This window comes from Scyliorhinus canicula, chromosome 3, assembly GCF_902713615.1.
Source record: "Scyliorhinus canicula chromosome 3, sScyCan1.1, whole genome shotgun sequence".
Lineage (NCBI taxonomy): Eukaryota > Metazoa > Chordata > Chondrichthyes > Carcharhiniformes > Scyliorhinidae > Scyliorhinus > Scyliorhinus canicula.
In genome coordinates this window covers 78451421-78478221 of record NC_052148.1, presented here as the reverse complement: position 1 = coordinate 78478221, position 26801 = coordinate 78451421, and the positions used below count along the sequence as shown (strand labels likewise).

At 42.5% G+C, this 26801-nt stretch overlaps 1 protein-coding gene across 1 annotated transcript in view; it reads right to left on the bottom strand.

The window, feature by feature from the left end:
* The window catches only part of pik3c3 (phosphatidylinositol 3-kinase, catalytic subunit type 3), a 130565-nt gene that overhangs the window by 6155 nt on the left and 97609 nt on the right, over positions 1 to 26801 (bottom strand). The window contains exons 19-23 of the mRNA XM_038790774.1: positions 25363 to 25427; positions 18026 to 18110; positions 12470 to 12544; positions 10140 to 10308; positions 1038 to 1128 (exon numbers count right to left, since the gene is read on the bottom strand). Of these exons, the coding sequence (XP_038646702.1) occupies positions 1038 to 1128; positions 10140 to 10308; positions 12470 to 12544; positions 18026 to 18110; positions 25363 to 25427 (485 nt within the window). The remainder of the gene's footprint in view (positions 1 to 1037; positions 1129 to 10139; positions 10309 to 12469; positions 12545 to 18025; positions 18111 to 25362; positions 25428 to 26801) is intronic.

Sequence of the window (26801 nt, the reverse complement as noted above, 5' to 3'; positions counted from 1 at the left end):
CGCCCTATGCTGGCCTTGTTCAGCATTGTAACCAATCATTATTTGTTGATGCACCACTGTCAATGTACCCTGTCGATTATTCTTTTGTCTTTTATGTACAAACCGGTTCCATTCTCTTGGCCGCAGATAAATACTTTTCACTGTACTTCGGTACATGTGACAATAAATATCAATCAATCAATCAAATGAAAGGACACTCCAGTGGTTTTAGTCAAAGCTCGACAAGAGTAGGATCCTTCACTGAAAATTCTAGAATAAACTTCATTCTTCACTCTCCTGTCATAAAACATCAAGACTTTGGACAATATCCAGGCTGGCTTCACAACTAGCAGGTAACATTCTCACCATACAAGTGCCATCATACAAGACAATCTCCAACAAGATATCAATTAATCACCGACTCCTAATCTTCAATTACACCCACCATCTTTGCAAGGCAATTTAGGATGGGCAATACTTGTAGTTTTGCCAGCATGCCCATATCCTGGGAGTAATTATTTGAAAAAAGCGGTCAAATAGATTAAAATTTTTCATTTCTCCTTGTTAAAAAGTGACTGAACACTTTCTCTTCTGTAAGGCTTCATTAAGTACAAGTGGCAGGTACTGACTGTTTAAATGCACCTTAATGTCACCAGAATTATTACATCTCTATTTATCAATTAAAACTCTCCCTTACAATGTAGTAGTCACAATGCAACAAGTCATGACAGTGTGGGGAAAAATAAATTTGTTTTTGGGAGAGTGAAATACATAATACATCAGATTTAAATTATTTGGGCAATTCACCTTCCTCATGTCTGAAAAAAATTTAAGGATGTGACAAATAACACTGAAAAGGGTTACATTTACATAAGGTTTAAAATCAATTTCACTTAAAAGGTCATAAATACTCAAACAGCAATATTGATTTGGATCCAAAAGAATTAGATTTTATTTAGTGTATTAGAATAATTGTATTATCTATAATTGAGATTGTCAAGTTTAAAAGAAAATATTATACACTGGTAAGCAAATTAAACTACTTATTTCAAGATTACCTTTTTCACAGTCTTGTCAGGCTCCAAAGCAATGTCTGGAATATTGGCATCTACCATTAGCGAGAACAGATTCAGAATTAGATTAGAATATCTGGAAGAGGAATAAATATTTTGTTGATAATGGATGCTGAACAGTCAACTTTGCATTCACAACAGTCTCAAATATGTATTTCAACCTGCAAATTACTTCTGACTCTGCAGGAGAAGAGTTAATTTAAGTCTTTGCGACTTTGCACAATATTAAGTAATAAAAATGGCTGTTGTATAAGATTTTAGATCAATAATTAGTCTATAGAACAACATCAAAGTTCAGGGGTCAGACTATAGGATCAAAGTTGGAATCATTAAAAATAGTAAATTCAGGAAAAGTTGTGTATCAGTTATAAATAATGAATGGCTTTGTATCATACAGGAATTTCTGCTGTGCTGTATAGGTTTTTCTAAAAGTAGCTCGTCATGCCTCATGTTTTTGTTGTTCAGAAATATACAAATTGTTTCAAGATTGCAAGGTCCAACCATGGTGACCAGAATTGCAATATGTCAGATAGAACATAGAACAGTACAGCACAGAACAGGCCCTTCGGCCCTCGATGTTGTGCCGAGCAATGATCACCCTACTCAAACCCACGTATCCACCCTATACCCGTAACCCAACAACCTCCCACCCCCCCAACCTTACTTTTTAGGACACTACGGGCAATTTAGCATGGCCAATCCACCTAACCGGCACATCTTTGGACTGTGGGAGGAAACTGGAGCACCCGGAGGAAACCCACGCACACACGGGGAGGACGGGCAGACTCCGCACAGACAGTGACCCAGCCGGGAACCGAACATGGGACCCTGGAGCTGTGAAGCATTTATGCTAACCACCATGCTACCGTGCTGCCCTAAATTATTAGATACATCTAATAAACACTTAAACAGCAACAAAATCGCCTTTATTGACTGCATTTGATACCAATTAGTGCAATTATGTAAAAGATCCATTTTGTTCTGAACCTGCTTGAATTTTGTTACCTGCCTCCTACTTTTGGATAACCCTCAAACTGCAGAATTGTTTGGGTGCAGGAGGAGGCCATTTGGTCCATCGTGTTTGCACCAGCTCTCCAAAGGAACATCATGACTTTGTGCCATTCCACTGCATATCAAGCAATCATCTAATGCCCTCTTGAATGTCTCAAACACACTTCTAGGCAGTGCATTTCAGACCAGAACCACTTATTTTGTGAAAATCCTTTTTCTCACATCACATTTGCTGCTTTTGAAAATCACTTCAAATCTGTGCACTCCCATTCCTTATGCTTTTATGAGCGGGAACAGTTTCTATCTATTCTGTCTAGCCACGTCATGGTTTTCAACATCACTATCAAATCTCCTCTCAGCCATCTTCTCCTCAAGATGACCAGTCCCAACCTCTCCAAACTATCCTCATAACTGATGTTTCTCATCGCTGGAACCATTCTTGTAAACCTCTTCTGCATTCTCTCCAACGCATTCACATCCTTCCTATAGTGTGATGCCCAGAACTGTACACAACTGAGGTCTAACCAGTATCTTGTAAAGGTTCAGCATAACCTTTTTGCCCTTGTACTCCTCCTATTAGTAAAGCCCAGAGCATTATATGCTTTATTAACTGCCCCCTCCACCTGTCCTGCCACCTTCAATGATCTGTGCACATATACACCAAGATCCCTCTGCTTCCACACCTCTTTTAAAATTTACCCCCTTTTTTCGCATTGTCCACCCACATTCTTCCTACTAAAATGCATCACCACATACTTCTCCACATAGATTTCATCTGACACCTATCTGCCCACTCCACCAACTTTGTCTATGTCCTTTTGAAGTTCTTCACTGTCCTCTTCATAATTTACAAAATACTTCAAGTTTTGTGTCATCCGCAAACTTTGAAATTGTCCCCTGCACACAAGATCTAGATCGTTTATATCAGGAAAAGCAATGCTTCCAATGCCGACCCTGGGAACACCACTACAAACGTTCCTCCAGCCCAAAAAAGTGTCCATTGAACATTATTTACTGATTCTATTATTCAGTCAATTTTGCATCCATGCTGTTACTATCCCTTTTATTTCATGAGCTATAACTTTTCTCAAGTCTGTTGTGTGACACCATATCAAATGCCTTCTGAAAGTTCATGTACACTACATCAACAGCATTACTCTCATCAACCCGTTCTGTTACCTCCTTAAAACCCCAACAAGTTAGTTAAACACTATTTCCCCTTTATGGATTTCCTCCCTGAAAGACGAGCTGGTAGGTATTTTGAACATTCTGAATTCTCCCTCTCTGCACCCAAACAGGTGCTGGAATGTGGTGACTAGGAGCTTTTCATAGTAACTTCATTGCAGTGGTAATGTGACAACAAAATATTATTACTATAATAATATTATTATTATTATTATAATAAGAAATCCATGCTGGTTCCTCCTAATGAACAGGCATTTTTCCATTCGACTATTAATTCTATCTTGTGTAATTGTTTCGACACACTTTCCCACCACTGATGTTAATCTGACAGGCCTGTGCTGGGCTTATCTTTAACAACATTTTTTGAACAAGGGTGTAAACCCTTGCAATTCTCCAGTCCTCTGTCACCTCCCAAGTCTAGGGAAGACTGGAAGATTATGGCCAGCATCCCTGTAATATCCACTCTCACTTCCTTCAATATCCTCAGATGCATCGCATCCTGTTCTGGTGTCTTGTTAATTTTCAGTACCGATACTCTATCCAACACTTCCTCCTCATCAGTTTTGAACCCTTCTAGAAACAGTTTTCTCAGATGGGATTCTCCGACTCCCCACCGGGTCAGAGAATCGCCAGTGGGCGGCGTGAATCCTGTCCCCGCTGGCTGCCAAATTCTCCGGGGCCGGGGATTTGGCGGGGGCGGCAATCACGCCACGCCGGTCGGCTGCCGCTGGCAGCGCCCCTTCTCCAGCGATTCTCCGGCCTGCGATGGGCCGAGTGACCGCCCGTTTTCAGCCGGTCCCGCCGGCGTATGTTACGACAGGTACAGGTAATTTGCCATGCTAAATTTCCCCTTAATTGGAAAATTAAAAAAAAACTAAATAAATACGTAGTAAAAGGGTGGTAAAAGGAGCAGTAGGTCCAACTAGGGACCTAAAATGAAATTTACATATGGATTGCGGGGCATGGCTGAGGTATTAAATGAACACTTTGCAAAATGAATACTTATTTACCAGGACGTAGATGCTACCCAGGAGGACATGGTGAGACACGAGGGGCGGGATTCTTCGGAAACCGGTGGGGCGGGCAACTCCGGCGCGAAGGAGTGGCGTGAACCACGCCGGCATCGGGCCGCCCCTTCAGGAGTGGTTTGCGCCGCACCAGCCGGCACGCAAGGGGCTTGGCGAGACCTGGCTTCGCGGACAGCCTACAGGGGACACGTGGGGATCTGGCCCCGGGTGGTGCCCCCTTGGTGGCCTGGTCTGTGATCGGAGCCCACCGATCCACGGGCGCGCATGTGCCGTGGGGGCACTCTATTCCTCCGTGCCGGTTGGTGTATCTGTCCATGATGGCTGGCACGGAGATGAACCCCACTGCGCATGCGCTGGGATGACACCAGCAGATGCTGGCGCTCCCGTGCTTGTGTCAACTCGCACCAGCCAGTGGAGGCTTCAGTTGGCGAGGCGCCAAGCCCCTTCCGTGCCTGCCCACCTCATTTCCAAGAACCGGATTTTGGAACTGGAGCAGTGGATGGGGACACTGCGGTGCGTCCGTGAGGCAGAGTGTATCATGGATAGCATGTATAGAGGAGTGGTCACTGCGTAGGCCAAGACTCCACAGGCTGGAAGGAAATGGCGATCACCAGGCAGAGCAAGAGGACTAGGCAGGCATTGCAGAAATCTCCTGTGGCCCTTCCCCTGCAAAACAGGTGCTACTTTGGGGGGAGGGGTGGGGGGAGAATGGCCTCTCAATGGAAAGCAGCAGCCAAATTTGTTGCCCCATGGCTGGCTCTGCTGCACAGAGGAGGAGTAAAACGTATGGCAATATAATAGTTATGGGGGATTAAATTGTAAGGGTAATAGATAAGCTTTTCCGTGGCTGCAATCTCCAGGATGGTATGTTCCCTCTTGGGTGGTAAGGTTAAGGATGTGTCAGAGAGGCAACAGGACACTCTGGAGGAGGAGGGTGAACAACCAGTGGTGGTGGTGGTACATATTGGTACAAATGACACATTTTAAAAAAAGGATGAGGTCCCTGAAAGCAGAATATAGGGAGTTAGGAAGCAAGATGAAAAGTAGGACCACAAAATGATTTGATCTCAGGATTACTACCAACGCAGCGTACTAGTCAGACCAGAAATAGCAGGATATATCAGATGAATACGTGGCTGAAGAGATGGTGCGAGCGGAAATTTTTCAAATTCCTGGGACATTGAGACCAGTACTGCTGGAGGTGGGACCAGTACAGACTAGATGGATTATACCTGGGCAGGACAGGACAGATGTTCTCCTGGGCAAGACGGGACAGATGTTCGCGAGACAGTATTTGCAAGAGTGGTTCAGGAGGGTTTAAATTAAAATCGCAGGGGGATGGGAACCTATGCAAGCAGTCAGAGGAGGGGGAAAAGACAGGCAAGAACAAAAAACAGAGGGTGCAATTCAGCAGACAAAAGTTAAAGTCTGCCTTTGGGCCTGTATGGCGAGGTGTTTTGTTGCAGCTGCAGCGCCGAGATTCACTCCACTATTCACCAGGACTCGTCGGTTTTTTGGGCCCTGGGGAGTTTCTTCCGCCAAGGCCACACTTCAGTTTTGGTCTCTACATGCCCCTCCCCTTTCAGGACACTCCAACCCCCTCCCTCCTCATCACCCTCCCACCTTCTCTAGGCCCCTGGAACCACATCCCCTTCCATGTACCCACCCCTTTCCAATTTGCACAAAAACCTGACCCCGACACCTACCACCATGCCCCCTGGAAACGGTACCCAGGTCAGCACTGCCAGGGTGTCCCAGTGGCACTTCGAGGCTCTAGGCTGGCAGTGCAAGGTGCCCAGGCTCCAGGGACCATCTTGCCCTGTTCCCGATCATCCTGGGGTCTCGAATGACCTGCAAGACTCCCCCTCCCTCACCTCCGAGGTACCGTTACGTCTGGTACACATTTGTGGTGCCAGTGCAAAACGGCACCCTGGCGATGCTTTGCAGGCATGGCCGTTCACTCTCGGGCGCTGGGTGAATCCAGCCTATGGGTATTCAAATGAATCTAATGGCACGATCCAGATCGCGCTGGGCGGAGCGAGTCAGGTGACTCACATTCAGCCCAGCATCTGGCACAGAGCCCGATTTGGGGCTCATGTGCGATTCACCTGCTGCGCCCGGATCCACGCCGAGTACAACACGTTTGCCGAATCGTGCCCGGAAACTGGAACAAGTAAAGTGATAGGCAGAGAAACCCAAGGGCCAAAATCAATCAGGGCCATAGTGAAAAATAATGGGAATAGGGCAAAGAACGTTGTTCTTTCTGGAAAGAAGAACCAAGGAACAGAGTATTATTTAAATGGACAAAAACTGCAGAAAGCTGCAACACAAAGGGGGTACTTGTGCATGAAACACAAAGCTAGCACACAGGTGCAGCAGGTAATCAGGAAGACTAATGAAATGTTTGCCCTTATTTCAAGGGGGTTGGAGTAGAAGAGTAGGAGGGGGGTCTTGCTGCAGCTGTTCAGGGTATTGTGGGACTGTATCTGGAACAATGAGAGCAGTTTTGGTCCCCTTATTTAAGGAAAGGTATTATTTCATTGGAGGCAGTTCAGAGAAGGTTCACTTTGGATGATCCCTGGTATGGAGGGATAGTCTTACGGACAAAGGTTAAATAGGTTGGGACTCTACACATTGGAGTTTAGAAGACTGAGAGGTGATCTCATTGATACATATGGGATTAAGGGGCTTGAACAGTGTAAATGCTGAGAGGATTTTTCCTCTCATGGGGAGTCTAGGACCAGAGGGCAGAGTCTCAGAATAAAGGGGTGTTGAGACTGAGATGAGGAGGAATTTCTTCTCTTAGAGGTTTGCATGTTTTTGCAAGTCCTTGCCACAGAGAGCTGTGGGGGCAGAGTCCTTATGTATATTTAAGGCTGAGATAGATATATCCCTGATCAGTAAGTGAATCAGTGATTACGAGGAAGGGGCAGGAAAGTGGATGTAAGGAATGTCGGATCAGCCATGATCCTATCGAATGGTGGAGCAGGCTTGAGGTGCTGAACGGCCTACTCCTGTTGCTATTTCTTATGGTCTTATGGTTAAAAATCCTTCAGGATTTGTGCCTTAATGCAGAGCATTTGAAATAAAGTGCGTGAATTAATTACACAAATAGATGCAGGGTGACCAGGGATAGCAATTGAGCACCCAGTGGTATTCAGTACCTAAGAAGGACAGACAAAAAGGTTGCATTGTTGGTTAAAGAGGAAATTAATGCAATAGTGAGGAAGGATATTAGCTCCTAATGTGAAATTTGAATGGGTTGAGCTGAGAAACACCAAGGGACGAAAAACATGGTGTGGGGGTTGTATATAGATCCCCTGTAATGGTGATGTTGGGACTGGTATCAAACAGGAAATTACAGACGCGTGCGGTAAAGGAACATCTGTATTTATGGCTGACTTTAATCTGCAGATAGTTTGGCAAATCAAGAACAATGCCGTAGGAGGAAGAACCTGGAATGCACAGGAAATTGTTTTCTGGACCAATACATTGAAGAACCAATAAGAGATGAGGCCATCCTAGATTAGTTATTGTGTAATGAAAAAGGAATAATGGCAATCGAGTTGTGCGAGGCGCTTTGGGGATACATGACTATAATATGACAGATTTCTTCAAAGGTGGAGAGTGAATTTAACACGGTAATTTCATGTGTCCAAATGAACCACACTCACTAGCCCCCCTCATCAATTCAACTAGTTACATCATTGAAGAATTCTTCACCCAGAGAGTGGTGAGTCTTTAAAATGTGAAACCACAGAAAGTAGTTGCAGCTAAAACATTGTATGTTTTCAACAAGCAGTTGGCCATAGCTCGTGGAGCTAAAGTGCTCAAAGGATATGGGGAGAAAAGTGGGAACAGGTTACTGAGTTGGATAATCAGCCATGATCATAATGAATGGCAGAGCAGACTTGATGGGCCGATTGGCCTACTCCTGCTCCTACGTTTTTATGTTTAACTTATTAGTCTCAGTGATTGATGTAGTTATTGATTTCTTCTTTTCTTCCAACTTTATTAAAATGGCGATTCCTCTGATTCAGTGAAGGTATATACTCAAAGCACCCTCATCAGCTTTTTTTCTTTACCAATTCTGAATGACCCGTTGTGTTTCCAGTATTTTGTTTATATTCAGAATTGACAACATTTTGCTTTTTAATAATTTTAAGTGTTGATTTGATTTAACTCAGTTTTTCAAAGGAAATTCTTTTCAAAGTTATGCGGGAAAAGATACGCCAAACAGTAGGGTTTACTTGAACACCAGGATGAGGTTTCTTCAGTCACCAACATGCTCTTTTTGGACCACTTGCTCAATGTTATACTCTAATAGATTGTAAAATATTTATTAAAACAGTGTTCAAATTTGGATGGTTTTATAAATATATCAATGGATTTTTACTGAAATTACAAAAAATTAAAATGGAGGAAGAATACAGGGAGAACAAAATTCCACAGACTAATGTATCACTCAAAAGTGCAATATTTCCTCTGAAATAAATTAACTATCTGAAAACAAGCAGGTATAGATGAGAGACAAGGGGAATTTTCTGCCCTTGTTTTCAGTGGGTGGGAAAGCCAGAGGTGGCAAAGAATTTAACGGGATCCAAACGCCATTTTCACCAAGTGGATCTCCCATTGAGATAGTTTCTGTCCCCGTCAATGACATAATGGGGTTCCCACCAAAGTTTAGGAAGCCCATTACCATATATTTGAATGTAATTCGCGGTTCTCCCGCTCTATTATCTCCACCACGTAAATTCCACATCACTCTGGCAGGGTTTACAACAGGTCAAGACCATCCAGGACCTGGCGAAGAGACTCTGCTGGGGGCGCACAGCTAAATACAGCCCCCAAGGGTAAGAGGGCCAAGTCCAGGCAGTAACCCCCTCTCTCCTCCCCCTCTGACCTTTGTTTTTAAAGATCAGGGTGCCTTTTTTGTAAAGAGCTAACCTGGCAGGGCACGTTCATTCAAAGACTCCGCAGCCTGCGTGACAACATGGGGCCCGCCTCCAGGATTTCTTCTGACTAAATGTCATAGGAAAAAAAATGAGATGGAGCTACCACCTGGAGAAAATTCCACCCATAGAAACCGACTTTCTGGTCATCACCGTGCCACATCATTATCATAGGATACAATTTGCACCTGTTAACTTAAGTAACTTCTACTCAAGAAAGTTTAATCAAGACGGCACGGTGGCGCAGTGATTAGCACTGCTGCCTCATGGCGCCGAGGACTCGGGTTCGAACCCGGCCCTGGGTCACTGTCTGTGTGGAGGTTGCACATTCTCCCCATGTCTGTGTGGGTTTCACCCTCACAACCCAAAGATGTACAGGGCAGGTGGATTTGACACACTAAATTGGATACTCTAAATTTATTTAAAAAAAAGAAAGTTTAATTAATAGACAAGTGTTATCCCAATTCAGTGATAGCCTCAAAAGCTCATGGGTTCATGCACATGATCTAGGATGACACTTTAATACAATACTGGGAAACTGCTGCACTGGTGGAGCCATATTCCCTCTAAAGTTGGACATAACTGATCCACTTATCTCAAGTTAATTCACTACTATTTGTGGGACACGACTCTGTGCAAAATGGCTGCCACTTTTACCGTGGCACTTCAAATGTACTTAACTAATTGTGAAGCACATTTGGGATGTCACTCGGTTGGGGGGGGGGGGGGGGGGGGTGAAAAGTGTTCTGTCAATGAAACCCTTTGCTTTTCATTTTGATTTAAATTACTTCCACTTGAAGCTAGACTGTGCTACATTTGCAAACGAGGATATTCTATAACTGCAAAGGCTTTTGCTGGAAAAAGATCAGCTTAAAAATTGACAATGAAATGGAAAGAGAGACATGCAATACCTTCTCAGGTGCAGAAAAGCAGTGTAACACTGTTTACGAAATTCTTGATACTGTTCACTTTGCATTCCACCCATCCCTTCCACCATCTCTTTACTTAGCTTCATAGGGGGTGGCAGAGGCTTAGGGTCACGACCCAAAATATATCCAAAGTCTATGTGAAACAATTTCCCTGCAACAGCACAAACAAAGCAATCACAGATTAATCTATTGATCTATTTTTTCAAAAACAGCATCACTTAAAAATTCAGTGGATTTTCATCAGTTAAAAGAAAATCGGCAAGGGTAATGGATCATTACCAAAGCTTTAGCACAGTTGATCGTCAATATAATGCTAAACAAGCATGCTTTACATTTATACATCACATTGCATAAATGGTTCTTCTAGATTTGAAGCTTAGATGTTGTAACATTTTGGAAAAAATTCATTTTGGTCGGTGTCGAGGCCTTTTCCTCCTGGGGAACATATTTCTAGTCATTCAATTAATGTACGACAATCTTATATTGTGCACGCAAAATGGTTGTGAATACATTCTTGAAAAGCTCCCCCTTCCTCTCGACTCAAAATTTATTAGCAGGCTGAGATAGTCAACACTTGCAATCAATTCTGTTCCTTATTCAATTCAGCAAACCCTTCAGAAAAATGGAAAAATTATCTTTTCTAGACAGATTTCATCTCCCCCTTGTTTTTAAGAAATCAATTTCTCCTCCAACTACACAAGAAGTGCTACCACCGTGCAGAAAGATTAATAGTAACCTACAGCATGCAAAGTATGTCATGCTGGAGTGTTAATCGGTTTGTACTTCATAGATCAGGTATAGATTTGACCACCCACCCATTAATGTTTCTTTTGTACAGGCGCGTATTCTCTCCATTATAGTCCCTGCTTTTGCCAATCTTGAATGATAAGCTCATTCTGAGCACTCATGCACAAATTCCTCTAGAAATGAGCACTGCCCAAGAGTACATTTCCCTTGGGTACCAATTTAACACTAGCTACACAGAGAAATGGTTGCAAGAAATTCAATGTTAACTGTCAGCATTCCACTCAACTGAGCTCCTGGTGACCCACTGACTTGCTTTATTCAATATATTATTTTTTTCAGCTGGAAAGAAAGTAGAGCAAGTGGAAAAAATACATGGACAAGAAATTTTGAAAAAAATGCAATGATTTTGAAAATACAATTGTTGAATTATTTGCAATCAATAGATTGTTCCATATTTCACTCTATACACCAGCTTCAGTAGTGCCAGAATAAAGAAAGCGCTGTAACATATATAATACTTCTAAGGGCTAATCAAAAGAATACAATGCTCAATGCAAAATGGAGTATTGATGGCAATGCTAACCAGTAAGGATGGAAAAAACGGGAGTGTTTTAAGAACACAACGTAATCCTTTAATTTGTCCAACTCCTTCCATTATCTGGCATAAGGTGGTTTTCAAAACTTGCTTGAAGGGGGACTGAATGAAAACATGGCCCCATGTGATTTCAAGTCAGAGCTGTCAGTTTACTATCATTGGTAGATGTTCCATACAAGGCAATTTACTATAAATGCGGACAAACATATCGCACAAAGCTGATGGATTGCAGTGGCTGAGATCAATCACTTCAACTCGAGAATATTAATTTACAGAGCAACTGAGATTCCATAATGCAGTAGAATAAAAATAATTAGATATTTTTTAGCACTAGCCCTTTCTGAAATAGAAAAAAATGGAATTAAGGTTACATGTTAAAAGAAAACCATAAGAGCTTGAAAGGACCGCAGAATTACTGAAATTCACCACTTAAATTTTGTTGAGAAACATGATTTTGTTAACTCAAGGAAAACAAAGTTAACAGTGTTATATCTTAGCAAAATGGAGACGAGTCCTGAAGATTAAAACAAATTGCCATCAATGCAATATTACATTTGCACAGCTCAAGATTATGAAGTACTATTCTGCCCAGTTAAAACACAAGCACTCCATGAGGATAATACATTGAAAGAACCTGATACAAAAATGCAAAGATTTAGGATGATTTTAAGTTGGTACGAACATGCCATTCAGAGACATACAAAAATGGCAAACAGGAAATATACTGCACTGTAACTTTGATTGTTGTCCTAAAGGCAGCTACAAAATAGATATGCAGTGCCATCTACTGAATTTTTACTCAAACTGAATCCATTTGTAAAAATCAACAAACCTTCAACCAAAATCACATTCAGTACGTTTCAGAAATATGTTTCAGAAATATGAAAAAAATGGATTCTGAAACAATTCCAAAGAATGCAAAAGGCTCTGGATTAGAGTGACAAAAATGGTCCATTTGTTGGAAACTTACCCGTCTTTGTCAGCAGGAGGTTATCCAAATGTCTGTCTCCAACTCCAAGTATATATGTAATCACACAATATCCAGCTGTCAACAAAATTACATTACCAAAATATTAAAAGTCTAAATTTACAATTTAAAAACATATTAATGAAAACTCCCATCTTCCAAGTTTATACTTATTTTTAGTTCAAATGCTAATTCCAGTAAAAACTCTACTGATTTTGCAGCAAAATGTCCATTCAAATATAATATTGTACTGGAATACAAGCCCTAATCTAATAAAAGGCAATTTTAGAGGCTATAAAATATTAAGTACTTAGCAACAACCTGCCCAGTGATGTTCTTGACACTATACAATAGCATTACTAGCATATGTATGCTTCATCTGAATTTACTCTACTCACTTTAATTATTGTCCTCCTACCTATTCTAAATTTCATTTTACTTTAATTTGCTATTGCCTCCATACTCCTAATGTTTTTTTTAAAAAAACTGCCACTTGGTCAAAAGGTGAGTTTTCCACACAACTGAAGGTAAACAGGTCCAACCTTCAAAGCTGGCCCAGCCAATAGAGGTCTGATTTTCAGCATCAAATGCAGGAGGGTGGTTTACAACATGAACACCTGTTGGACGACCCTGCTGCAAGACAGTGTCTGGGTGGGTCCACAAGACTCAAAAGTAGGGAAATAAGTGGTTTCATTATTTAAATTTAATAAATTCACACTCCTGAATGTGAAATTTCACTTGCCTATACAGCATATAATAATCACTTGTTGTCACAAGTAGGCTTCAATGAAATTACTGTGAAAAGCCCCTAGTCGCCACATTCCGGCGCCTATTCGGGGAGGCCAGTATGGGAATTGAACCTTCGCTGCTGCCTTGTTCTGCATTACAAGCCAGCTATTTAGCCCAGTGTGCTAAACGGCTGAATATTGTCTCTGTTAAATTAATGTAAGGACAATAGTATGAGTGCACACCTGAATTTTTGATTTATATTCCTGGCAGATGAAGAGGCATGAAAATTGTAAATGAATCTTTTGGGTCCATTGCACTTTTCAAAGGGCATCTACAACTTGTAGATCTGCTGAAATAATCATGAATTATTTAATATACAGATTAAAATATCAGATAAATATTTAGGAACACAAGTGAGTGTTATTTGGGAACATCATAAACCAAACCTACACTGATTCGGGCAGCATGGTAGCACACGTGGCCAGCACTGTGGCTTCACTGCGCCACAGTCCCAGGTTCGATACCCCGCTGAGTTACTGTCTGGGCGGAGTCTGCACGTTCTTCCTGTGTCTGCGTGGGTTTCCTCCGGGTGCTCCGGTTTCCTCCCACAGTCCAAAGACGTGCAAGGTTAGGTGAATTGGCCATGCAAAATTGCCCTTAAGTGTCCAAACCAAAAAAAGGTGAGGAGGGGTTAGTGGGTTGGAAGTGAGGGCTTAAGTGGGTCGATGCGGACTCGATGGGCCGAATGGCCTCCTTTTGCACTGTATGTTCTATGTATCTATGTATCACATACAGATTTGTGTCTCCTGTGTCTATCCAAATTGTTTATCGAAGTCTTCATCTTGCTGTACTGAAGATTAGCAAGGAGACTGGCCCTATCTGGGGAAGACCTGGAAGACATTTGTAACCCAAGGTCAACCACATTTTACCAAAACGTAGGGATGATTAAAACCCATTTTTCTTTTAAACTCTCACATGGAAAGATCATTGTGTACAAGTGCTTTAGCATTGGATATTTCACCCTCTCACTTTAGAGGCTTATTCAACCTGTGGTGTTGTAGATCCACTTTACAGAAAAGCTATTTTTAAAAGTCTTCTGCAAACATTGAGTGTACAATTAGAATTTTTAGACTAGTTTCCTTTTTTTCCTCTGCACTTAGTTCCATTCACTTACTCTAGTCCCTGCACCCACAGACATTCTTGGTTTCCTCCGGGTGCGCCGGTTTCCTACCAGAATCCAAAGATGTGCAGGTTAGGTGGATTGGCCATCCTAAATTGCCCCTTCGTTTCCAAAGATGAGGTTAGGTGGGGTTATGGGGAAAGGGCCATGGAGTGGCCTAGTTAGGGTGCTACTTTGGAGGGTTGGTATAGACTCAATGAGCCGAATGGCTTCCTTCTGCAATGTAGGGATTCTATGCTATTCAGCCACATCCCCTTTAAACATTTTCACAGGTTTGAATCAATCATTATTTCTGGTAAGCTATTTTAAACTTAACCTCTCTGCAAAAAGAAAATCTCATAACCTTTGCCTTCTTTCTTTTAATGATCTCAAATTGATGCCCTCTAATAATTAACTAATTAACTTGTCAAACCTACATAACTTTTGAGCATTTCTATCAGATTTCATCATATCCTTATTCTTTCTTGTTTCCTTCGGACTGAAGTTCCTTTGTTGCTATCAAGGAAATCTCTTTCGTACTTTCCCCATTGACTTTATATCCTCCCAGTAAGGCATCTAAAATTAGACCACTATTCTAACTGCAGGCTAATCAACTCGTCAATGCACTTTTAAAAACTTGGGAAGGCCAAGCTCCAAGTGTTTCTGTTTTTCTCAACACATGCTTGATGAAGAGGATCTTATATTTTGACTTGGCACTTAACAGCCTTCTGGACTCAACATCATACATCTTTAGATTATAACCTCTCCTTTCAACTTGTTGTGTGTGTTTTTTTTCCTTTTTTTTCTGGGTAGGTCTGGTCTTGTTTCTTTATCCTTTCATTTTGCATTCATATGGTTTCTATATAGCCACTCACATCTCATTTGGACACAACTTTTGTTTCTTTACTATAAAGAACCAGAGAAAAGATACAGCACAAAAGGGGCCCATTTGGCCCACCTTGTTCATGACAACCCAATGACACTAAGGTGCCCTTTCTAATCCTATCTTCCTGCACATGGTCTATAGGCCCGCAGTGTACAGAACTTAAGGTGCACATCCAGGTACTTTTAAGGTTTCTATCTCCACCACCAACTCAGGCAGTGAATTCCAGGAACCCACCACACTCTGCATAACAAAGTTTTTCCTCATGTCTCTGCTAATCCTTCTGCCACTTCCATGGCCCCTGGTTTTTGAATTCTTCCAAGGGAAATGGGTTCCTCCTGTCTCCTCTATCTCTACCCCTCACAGTTTTGTACAGCTCAATCATGTCACTACTCAGTCCAATCTCTCCTCGTAGCTCCAGTCTTGGTAACATTTTAGTAAATCTTCACTGCACTATCCCCAGAGCAATTACTTTTTAAAAATTAATATGTGGGCGTTGCTGGCTGGGCCAGTATTTGTTGCCCATCCCTAATTGCGCTTGAACGGAGTGGCTTGCTGGACCACTTCAGTCAACCACATTGCTGTGTGAACCTGGAGTCACATGTAAGCTAGGCTGGGTAAGGAGAGCAGCTTTCCTTCCCTGAAGGTTGTCAGTCAACCAGATGGGTTTTTAAAAAAACAACAATTGGCAATGGTTTCAAAGTCATCGTTAATTTAATTCCAGATTTTTTTATTGAATTCAAATTTCACCATCCGCCATGGTGGGATTTGAACCTAGGACCCAGAGCATTATCCTGTGTCTCTGGATTACTAGTCCAGTGACAGTACCACTATGCCACCCTCTCCCCTATAATGTGATGACCAGAACTGCACACAATTCTCCAGTTGTGGCCTCACCAGTGTCTTGTGCAGTTCCAACATTATGTCCCTATTTTTGTATTCTATACCTCTTGTCAATACGTCTTCTTGTTTGACCTCCCTAAATGCATTACCTTACACTTATCCAAGTTGAATTCCATCCACCACTTTCCCACCCATTCTGCCAACTTATCTATATCATTTTACAGCTTACACTACCCACTACACAGCCAATTTTTCCCAATTATGCTCCCCATGTTCAAGTCCAAATTGTTAACATACATAGAAACACATATACAAAACAAACGGCAGTTCAAACACTGAGCCCTGCAGAACACCACTTAAAACAGCTTTCCATTTGCAAGGGCAGCCTTCGACCATTATCCTTTATTCCCTGTTACTAAGTCAACTTTGGAACCAACTTGTATCCCATGGGCTTCTTTTTTCAACCAGTCTGCCATGTGGGACCTTGTCAAATGCCTTGTTCTACCTGGCAACTTTCTACGGCTAATCAAACTGCACACAATGTTGGTGTGATATATGATCCCATGATGAATTTCCAACCACGTACGTGTATCATCATGAAGATCGCTATCACTCCTTCACACTTTCTCAATTCATCTGCTGCTGAAGCCTGCGTTATATCTAGACTTGGCTGATACAGTGTACCCCTGGATAGCCTCCCATATTGTCGGGCAGCATGGTGGCACAGTGGTTAGCACTGCTGCCACACAGCTCCAGCATCTTGGATGCAATTCCAGCCTCAGGTGACCGCCTGCGTGGAGTTTACACTTTCTCCGTATCTCCGTGGCCTTCCTCCGGGTGCTCCGGTTTCCTCCGACAGTCCAAAGATGTGCAGGTTAGGTGGATTGAACATGCTAAATTGCCCCTTACTGTTAGGTGGGTTTACTGGGTTACGGGGACAGGGTGGAGGTGAGGACTTATGTTGGGTGTTCGGCTGGTGCAGACTGGATGGGCCGAATGGCCTCCTTCTGTACTGTAGATTCTATATCTCCCATAAAAGATCATCCAAAACTCTATTTCCTGTGTTCTTACTTGCAATAAGTCTTGTCTGTTCCCCCCCAACCCCCCCCCCCCCCCTACCCACCATCCCATACTTCCAACAACATCTTAATTTAAAAAATTCACATCTTTGTTCTCAAATCATTCTCAAGCTTGCACCTGTTCCCATCTTTGAAATTGCCTTCAGCTCAACGATCCTCAGATACATCTGTGTTCACCTAATTTTAGGCTCTTGGGCAACACTGATTTTAATTACTCCCATCTTGTGGTCATAATTTCAGTTGCCCAGGACTAAACCTAAGTTTCTCTCGAACATCTCCACCTCACTTTTCTAAACTACCTCCTGGATTAAGCTTTTGGCCGTCTGCCCTCATATCACCTTGTGTGGCTCGGTATCAAATTTAGATTGCTGCTGTGAAGTGCCTTGGATTGTTCTATTCTGCTAAAGGAGTCATATAAATACAAGCTGTTGCTGTCAAGTTTAAATTGCTTAAGAATAATTGTCCCAAGGCCGGTTCCCAGCAATGTTACTTTTTATATCTTAAGAGCACAAAAATATTCATGAGCCACTATTTCCTTCTGCTTTTAGTCAACTTTCTTTCCATGCTGTCACATTCTTTTTAAATGCGGTGTGTGCATTGTACATTTTGTCACGTCTTCTATATGGCGTTATATCAAATTATATATATATACACACACACACACACACACATTTTATTTATTATTTTTTTCAAAAGGACTCCATGCAACATTCTATTGAATAGATTATACTATAGTTACGGCTCAGGTCTGTGTTTTGGACTCAGCCAACAGTACGGATTGAAAGATTTGCCTTTCCCACAGATTACCATATTTGAGGTAACAGTCTACCAGAATAATTAGTTTTCTGTTCATATTATTTACTTACCACAGCTTTTAACATATGTGTCCATAACCTCAGCACTGATACCAGAGGGCCCTTTTTCATTGGGTGCATGTTTTCTGAAAAAGTTCTAAAAATTGTACAATTGATGGTATTAGGTTACAAGAATTTTATGGCCTTTTTTGGATTAAGAGTTAATTTCATTTATCTCTCAAAATTAAATATTTTTCACACTGCATTACTATAAAAGATATTTTAGTATTTGGATTCTTTCGTACAAAGTTAGCATAATCAGTTAATAACATAGAGTTGATTGAAAAAGCAAAGATAAACAAGCTGCTTCAGCCCCATGACCAGACTGGCTCCCAGCATAGGTAAGAATGCAGAGCAATGCATTTCTCTCATAAATTACTCCCTGCAAACCAAATGTGAATGGCTTGTGATATAATATAGCAGAAATAATTGAAGTTAATAAAGAAATTTTACGAGTTAAAATCCAGTTAAAAATTTCATTACTTTGTCAATGGGTATGCAGGCTTATATTTGTAAATGCAAGTGTATGTTAATCACAACTGTTAAAACTAACTTGGACTGCATTTAGGGATTTATAAAATTTAACAATGATTTGCTAAATAAATACTTTAAAATGGAAAATAAATTCTGCCAAAGCCTATGGACTGGATTCTTCGATTTGAAGACTAAGTGCTGATGCCGGCGTGGGAACAGTGCGTTTTACGCCCGAAGAAACGGTGCAAAAGCTGCACCCATCCTCTGTCGGGTTGGGGGGGTGCTAGCAGGCACCCAGCGTAAAGCCCCCGGCTTTACCTGCGGATACTGCTAGAGAATTGCCGGGTCCATTGTCGCACATGCACACGGCAGTGGCCTGCAGCTGCCGAGCCTTGCAACATGGTGCTGACCGTGCACGTACCCGATCGGCAAAATAATACTCCGCTTTGGTGAGGTTCTATACCCCCGGCCCACCCCCCGCCAGTGCCCCCAGCCCCTGCCAAAGACCCACTGCCCGTGGAACTCCGATATGACTGTGGAGGCGCTGGACTCAGTCCCCAGCCACCGCACCGGGTTCATGAAAATAAATAGCATGAGTGACCCACGCCGTCGGGAACTTGGCGCATCGAAGGCGGAGCATCGGAGGTGACGTCCTGAGGCCGTCCATGCAGCATACTGTACGCCGTTTGAGGTGGCGGAGCATCGCAAAAGCAGCACCGCCCCCGATTTCAGTGCAAACGGGGATTCTCCGGCCGGTTGCCGAATTGATTTTGGCGTCGGGAGACTGGAGAATCCCGCCCAATGTATTTTCTGCTTTTCATATACTGACAAAATTATGATACTTGCATTCTAGGAACTTGATTAAATGGTTTTCAGAACAGCAATGATGTATTGTGAATTTGGAAATAAATTTAAGATTTTCTTCTACTCTTTGACTTTTCGAAAGTACACAGAAATGGCATTATTTGACACTTTAGTGTGAAGGAAATAGTGTTTGACTCACTTAATAGACTTAAAGTGTTTAAGTAACCAAACATATGGTTGCTAATTTTTAAAAAATATATTGAGACACTATGATCAGCTGAGGGGTTTCCCCGATTTCCACTGACATCAAATTTGCTACGGCTCCTTAATGCTACACGGTCAAATGCTGCTTTGATATCAAGGACAGTCACTCTCACCTCACCTCTGGAGTTCAGCTCTTTTTTTTTTTAAATTTAGATTACCCAATTATTTTTTCCAATTAAGGGGCAATTTAGCATGGCCAATCCACCTACTCTGCACATTTTTGGGTTGTGGGGGCAAAACCTACGCAGACACGGGGAGAATGTGCAAACTCCACACGGACAGTGACCCAGAGCCGGGATCGAACCTGGGACCTCAGCGCCGTGAGACGGTTGTGCTAACCACTAGGCCACCGTGCTGCCCCTGAGTTCAGCTCTTTTTGACCATATTTGGACAGAGGCTGTCATGAGGTTAGGAGCAGAGTACCCCAAGCAGAACCCAAACTGAGCAGGTTATTGATGAGTATGTGTTGCTGTTGACAATAAGACCATAAGATATAGGAGCAGAATCAGGCCGCTTGGCCCATCGAGTCTGCTCCGCCATTCAAACACGGCTGATATTTTCTCATCCCCATTTTCCTGCCTTCTCCCCATAACACCTGATCCCCTTATTAATCAATACTTTTCATCACTTTGCTGATAAGACCATAAGACCTTAAGATATAGGAGCACCATCGCATCCTCAACCGTTCCTTAGATTACAAGCTCTTCATTCCTGGGATCATTCTTGTGAACCTCCGCTGGACACCCTCCAAGGCCAGCACATCCTTCCTTAGATACGGGGCCCAAAACTGATCAGAATATTCCAAATGGGATCTGACCAGAGCCTTATACAGCCTTAGCAATACATCCTTGCTCTTGTATTCTGGTCTCTCGAAATGAATGCTAACGTTGCATTTGCCTTTCTAACTACCAACTGAACCTGCACGTTAACTGTAAGAGCATCCTGAACTCGGACTCCTCAGTCCCTATGTGCTTTAGATTTCCGAAGCCTGTCCCCATTTAGAAAATAGTCTCTGCCTCTATTCTTCCTATCAAAGTGCATAACCACACACATTTCCATACTGTATTCCATTTGCCATTCCTTTGCCCACTCTCCTGATGATTGAGTGTAGAATTTGCTGAAGACACAATGACAAAGAACAAAGAAAAGTTCCTACAGGTACTTCGGCCCTGCAAGCCTGTGCCGACCATGCTGCCCTTCTAACCTAAAACCTTTTACACTTCTGGGGCCCGTATCCCTCTATTCCCATTCATGTATATGTCAAGACCCCCACTTAAACATCACTATCGTACCTGCTTCCGCCACCTCCTCCTGCAGTGAGTTCCAGGTACCCACTATCCTGTGCAAAAAACTTCCCTCACTCAACTCCTCTAAACTTTGCCCCTTGCATCTTAAAGCAATATCCCCTTGTAATTGACTCTTCCACCCTGAGAAAAAGCTTTTGACTATCCACTCTGTTGTAGACTTCTTTCAGGGCGCCTCTCAACCTCAGTCTTCCAGTGAGAACAAACCAAGTTTATTCAACCTCCCTTTGTAGCTAATGCCCTTTGTACCAGGCAACGTTCCGGTAAATCTCTTCTGTGCCGTCTCCAAAGCCTTCTGACAGTATGACAACCAGAATTTAACAGTATATTCCAAGTGTGGCCTAACTAAGGTTCTATACGGCTGCATTAACTTTCTTTGCAGCTGCAAGTAGGAGAGTAACTTGGAAAGAGGACTAAGATTCCGCAAAGAGATATAGATAGGTTAAGTGAGCGGCAAAAATTGAGAGATAAAATGTAAACTTGCCCTCTTTGGTAGGAAGAACAGTAAAACAATATATTATTTAAATGGAGAGAGATTGCAGAACTCTGCAGTATCGAGGGATCCGGGTATTCTGGTTCATGATTCATAAAATATAAGCATGCAGATACAGTAGGCGAACTGTCATTTATTTCAAGAGAAATATAAAAGTAAGGAAGCTTTGCTGCAGTTCCAAATTATGTTGGTGGGTCCACATCTGGGGTACCATGTACAGTTTTGTTCTTCTTACATAAGGACCATAAGACCATAAGACATAGGAGTGGAAGTAAGGCCATTCGGCCCATCGAGTCCACTCCGCCATTCAATCATGGCTGATGGGCATTTCAACTCCACCGACCAGCATTCTCCCCGTAGCCCTTAATTCCTCGCGACATCAAGAATTTATCTATCTCTGCCTTGAAGCCATTTAGCGTCCCGGCCTCCACTGCACTCCGCGGCAATGAATTCCACAGGCCCACCACTCTCTGGCTGAAGAAATGTCTCCGCATTTCTGTTCTGAATTTACCCCCTCTAATTCTAAGGCTGTGCCCACGGGTCCTCGTCTCCTCGCCTAACGGAAACAGTTTCTTTGCGTCCACCCTTTCTAAGCCATGTATTATCTTGTAAGTTTCTATTAGATCTCCCCTTAACCTTCTAAACTCCAATGAATACAATCCCAGGATCCTCAGCCGTTCATCATATGTTAGACCCGCCATTCCAGGGATCATCCGTGTGAATCTCCGCTGGACACGCTCCAGTGCCAGTATGTCCTTCCTGAGATGTGGGGCCCAAAAACTGGACACAGCACTCCAAATGGGGCCTAACCAGAGCCTTGTAAAGGCTCAGTAGCACATCGCTGCTTTTATATTCCAACCCTCTTGAGATAAATGACAACATTGCATTCGCTTTCTTAATCACAGATTCAACCTGCATGTTTACCTTTAGGGAATCCTCGACTAGCACTCCCAGATCCCTTTGTACTTTGGCATTATGAATTTTCTCACCGTTTAGAAAGTAGTCTATGCTTGGATTCTTTTTTCCAAAGTGCAAGACCTCACATTTTCTCACGTTGAATTGCATCAGCCATTTCCTGCACCACTCTCCCAAACTGTCTAGATCCTTCTGCAGCCTCCCCACTTCCTCAGCACTACCTGCCTGACCACCTAACTTCGTATCATCGGCAAACTTCGCTAGAATGCCCCCAGTCCCTTCATCCAGATCATTAATATATATGGTGAACAGCTGCGGCCCCAACACTGAACCCTGTGGGACACCGCTGGTCACCGGCTGCCATTCCGAAAAAGAACCTTTTATCCCAACTCTCTGCCTTCTGTCAGACAGCCAATCCTCAACCCATGCCAGTAGCTCACCTCGAACACCATGGGCCCTTACCTTACTCAGCAGCCTCCTGTGTGGCACCTTATCAAAGGCCTTTTGGAAATCCAGATAGACCACATCCACTGGGTTTCCCTGGTCTAACCTACTTGTCACCTCCTCAAAGAATTCTAACAGGTTCGTCAGGCACGGCCTCCCCTTACTAAATCCATGTTGACTTGTTCTAATCCGACCCTGCTCTTCCAAGAATTTAGAAATCTCATCCTTAACGATCGATTCTAGAATTTTACCAACAACCGAGGTTAGGCTAATTGGCCTATAATTTTCCATCTTTTGTCTTGATCCTTTCTTGAACAAGGGGGTTACAACAGCGATCTTCCAATCGTCCGGGACTTTCCCTGACTCCAGTGATTTTTGAAAGATCGCAACCAACGCTTCCGCTATTTCTTCAGCCACCTCCCTCAGAACTCTAGGGTGTAGCCCATCGGGGCCAGGAGATTTGTCAATTTTAAGACCTTTTAGCTTTTTTAGCACCATCTCTTTTGTAATGGCAACCATACTCAACTCAGCCCCCTGACCCTCTATAATTTTTGGGATATTACTCATGTCTTCCACTGTGAAGACAGACGCAAAGTACTTATTAAGTTCTCCAGCCATTTCCTTGTCTCCCATCACTAGCCTTCCGGAATCAGTTTGAATTGGCCCAATGTCTACTTTGGCCTGTCGTTTGTTTCTTATGTATTGAAAGAAACTTTTACTATCATTTCTTATATTACTGGCTAGCCTGCCTTCAGATTTGATCCTCTCCTTCCTTATTTGTCTCTTTGTTAACCTCTGTTTGTTTTTGTAGTCTTCCCAATCTTCTGATTTCCCAGTGCTTTTGGCCACTTTATAGGATCTCTCTTTTTCTTTGATACATTTCCTGACCTCCTTTGTCAGCCATGGCTGTCTAATCCCTCCCCGGATAATCTTTCTTTTCTTGGGGTATTATTACAATACATAATTGTATTAGAAGCAGCTCAAAGAAGGTTTATCTGACTGAGCTCCAGGATGTAGGAGTTATCTAAGGAGGAAAGCTTGGACAGGTTGGGCTTGTATCCATTTGAAGATCATTAATCTGTGGAAAGCGAGATGATTTGAATATTTTTATGGCTGAGTTTAGATTGATTCCCTTGAGAATCATGAATTTAAGGGTTGAGGCCTCAATCAGATCAGCCAGGATCCTATCAAACGACAGAACAGGCTCAAAGGGCCAACTCCTGCTTCTGATTCTTGCGGTCTTGTAGTAATTAAGATTTTTTTTCCAGTAATTCCTTGGTCCATGTTATGTATAAAGCTGGCATTCAGCTTAGGCTATTTTCTGAAGGTGTGGAGGAGAAAAAAAAAGAAGACACATGGACAGCGAGAGCCTTCTCCCACGGATGGAGGTGGCTAGCACGAGGGAACATAGCCTTAAATTGAGGGGTAATAGATATAGGACAGAGGTCAGTGGTGGGTTTTTTACGCAAAGAGTGGTGAGGCCGTGGAATGCCCTACCTGCAACAGTAGTGAACTCGCCAACATTGAGGGCATTTAAAAATTTATTGGATAAGCATATGGATGATAAGGGCATAGTGTAGGTTAGATGGCCTTTAGATTTTTTCCATGTCGGTGCAACATCGAGGGCCGAAGGGCCTGTACTGCGCTGTATCGTTCTATGTTCTATGTTCTATGCCGCACTTTGCAAACGATATAATTCACTAAAACGAGTAGGTAACACATCAGTGTGTAGATGCAAGAATAAATACATTTAGAGCTAGGATTGATTAATTTCTTTATGAATAAAGCAGAAAGAGAGAAGCCATTCAATAGTTATCAGCCACGTTAGTGCTCAAAGACAGTCAAATAATTTATCGTAACTATAGAAACTCAAGAGTTTAAATGGTTTCAAAATTCTGTAGCGTTCTAAACCTCATCATCCACAAACCTAAAGACTGAATATATATATATTTTTTTTTTTATATAAATTTAGAATACCCAATTCATTTTTTCAAATTAAGGGGCAATTTAGTGTGGCCAATCCACCTACCCTGCACATCTTTGGGTTGTGGGGGCGAAACCCACGCAAACACGGGGAGAATGTACAAACTCCACACAGACAGTGACCCAGAGCCAGGATCGAACCTGGGACCTCGGCGTCGTGAGACAGCAGGGCTAACCCACTGCGCCACCGTGCTGCCCAAGACTGAATATATTAAGGAAATTATTTCCTTCATCTCACTTAAAGTTCTAGGGAAAAGTACGAACTTAAATAAAACCTAACCAGATTTAAACAACTAGGGTGCACCACATGCAAGCAAGTACATGAGCTGCCCCAGTTTATATGGACTGGAATTTAGTAAATTCAGAAGGTTCAGGTAAGGTTTCCAAGATGAAATATGGAGGCAAGTTATGGTACATCTGTTGCAGCAGCAATTTTCCCCAGATTGGTGTGTTCGGCATTCAAAATGATGAAGATTTGAAGGTGCTATTGTGGGATGTTAAGATACTTAGATATTGCATAAATTAGACCTGGAGTGTTGCCACTTGATTGAAATAAATATATCTTTGGGCAACAGTGAAGCCATCAACTGAAATTCAACTGTTGCCCCTGTGAAAAGCTATTAAATTTAGAACAAAGATCTGATTACATGTGAAGTCAATTATTTTACCTGTATACTTCCTTCTGTCGCCAATACTTCAGCAACAGGCACAGACTGAATAAACTGCATGAAGCCTGAGAAAAATATAATTGCAAAATTAAAAAAGAGAAGGTAGACATATTCCTATACTGCATTCAATAGCAAAGAAACTAACCATGCCCGTTCAACAGAGTCTCCGTTTAGGTATTTAACAATCAAGGTCAGTATATTAACTCAGGGTTTCTCAAACGTTTCCAGCCAATAAAACCTTTTGACCTCCCAAGTGTACTGAGAAATATTCTAATTACATTGAACTGTTAAACCACAAAAAACAATTGTTTTTGCACACAAGTACAAAATCAACTTTGTTAAAGTTTGTTTTTTCTATTTCTTATATGTACACCCTTATTGTCATTTTAATGAAATGAAATGAAAATGAAAATCGCTTATTGTCACGAGTAGGCTTCAAATGAAGTTACTGTGAAAAGCCCCTAGTCGCCACATTCCGGCGCCTGTTCGGGGAGGCTATTACGGGAATCGAACCGTGCTGCTGGCCTGCATTCAAAGCCAGCGATTTAGCCCTGTGCTAAACAGCCACAGCCCAATGGAGGGAGTGACGCTGCTTCATTTGCTCACAAATCTATTTAATATTAAGTGTGTGGATAGATCAATTTCTCTTGCCTCTTCCTTTCATACTCAACAGCTCTCCCTCGTATACACTGTACACAAACGGACACATACACACTCGTCCTCCCATCTGTTTCTGTCATAACTGAACCCATCACTCTCACACGCGCGCACACAAAATGGCAGCAGTCCTGTCTGAGGCACCTGGCACACCTCTCCATCCGAGGCCGCTTGCGCACTCTCCGGCCGAGTCTGTTGCCTACCTCCCTGCGCCACCTGCTCTATGGTAGAGTTGTCTTTGTTCTTACTGGGCCAGCTCTGGGGAAAATAAGACCTGTACAGGCCAGAGGGTTGTGTCAAAAAACACCAGAACCAATTTCATTGCGGCTAATTTATGAGTGCTGTTGGGGAGAATTTAAACTGACTTGGTAGGGGTGCAGGAACACAATAGGTTATATCAGAATACAACACCAAGGTACACAGAATATTGGGAGAGACAGATGGCACAAGGATAGGAAATCGCAAGTGGGTTCAGAGTAAGCGAGAAAGCAATAAAGTCTCCTGTATCTGATTGCGCAGAGTTTTGTAAATAGGATTGGTGAGTTGCAGGTGCAACTCATGTGAAAATAGGAGGTTGTGGCCACAACAGGGACCTGACTCAAAGAAAAGCAGGACCGGGTATTAAATATTCCTATGTACCAGGTTTTAACAAAAGATGGGAAAGGAGGAAATTGAAAGGATGGCAGTACTGATTAAGGAAAACATTGCAGTTCTGGAGAGAGATGATTTACGAGAGGAGTCAAAGGACAGAATCTATTTGGCTAGAGCCTCGGAACAAAAAT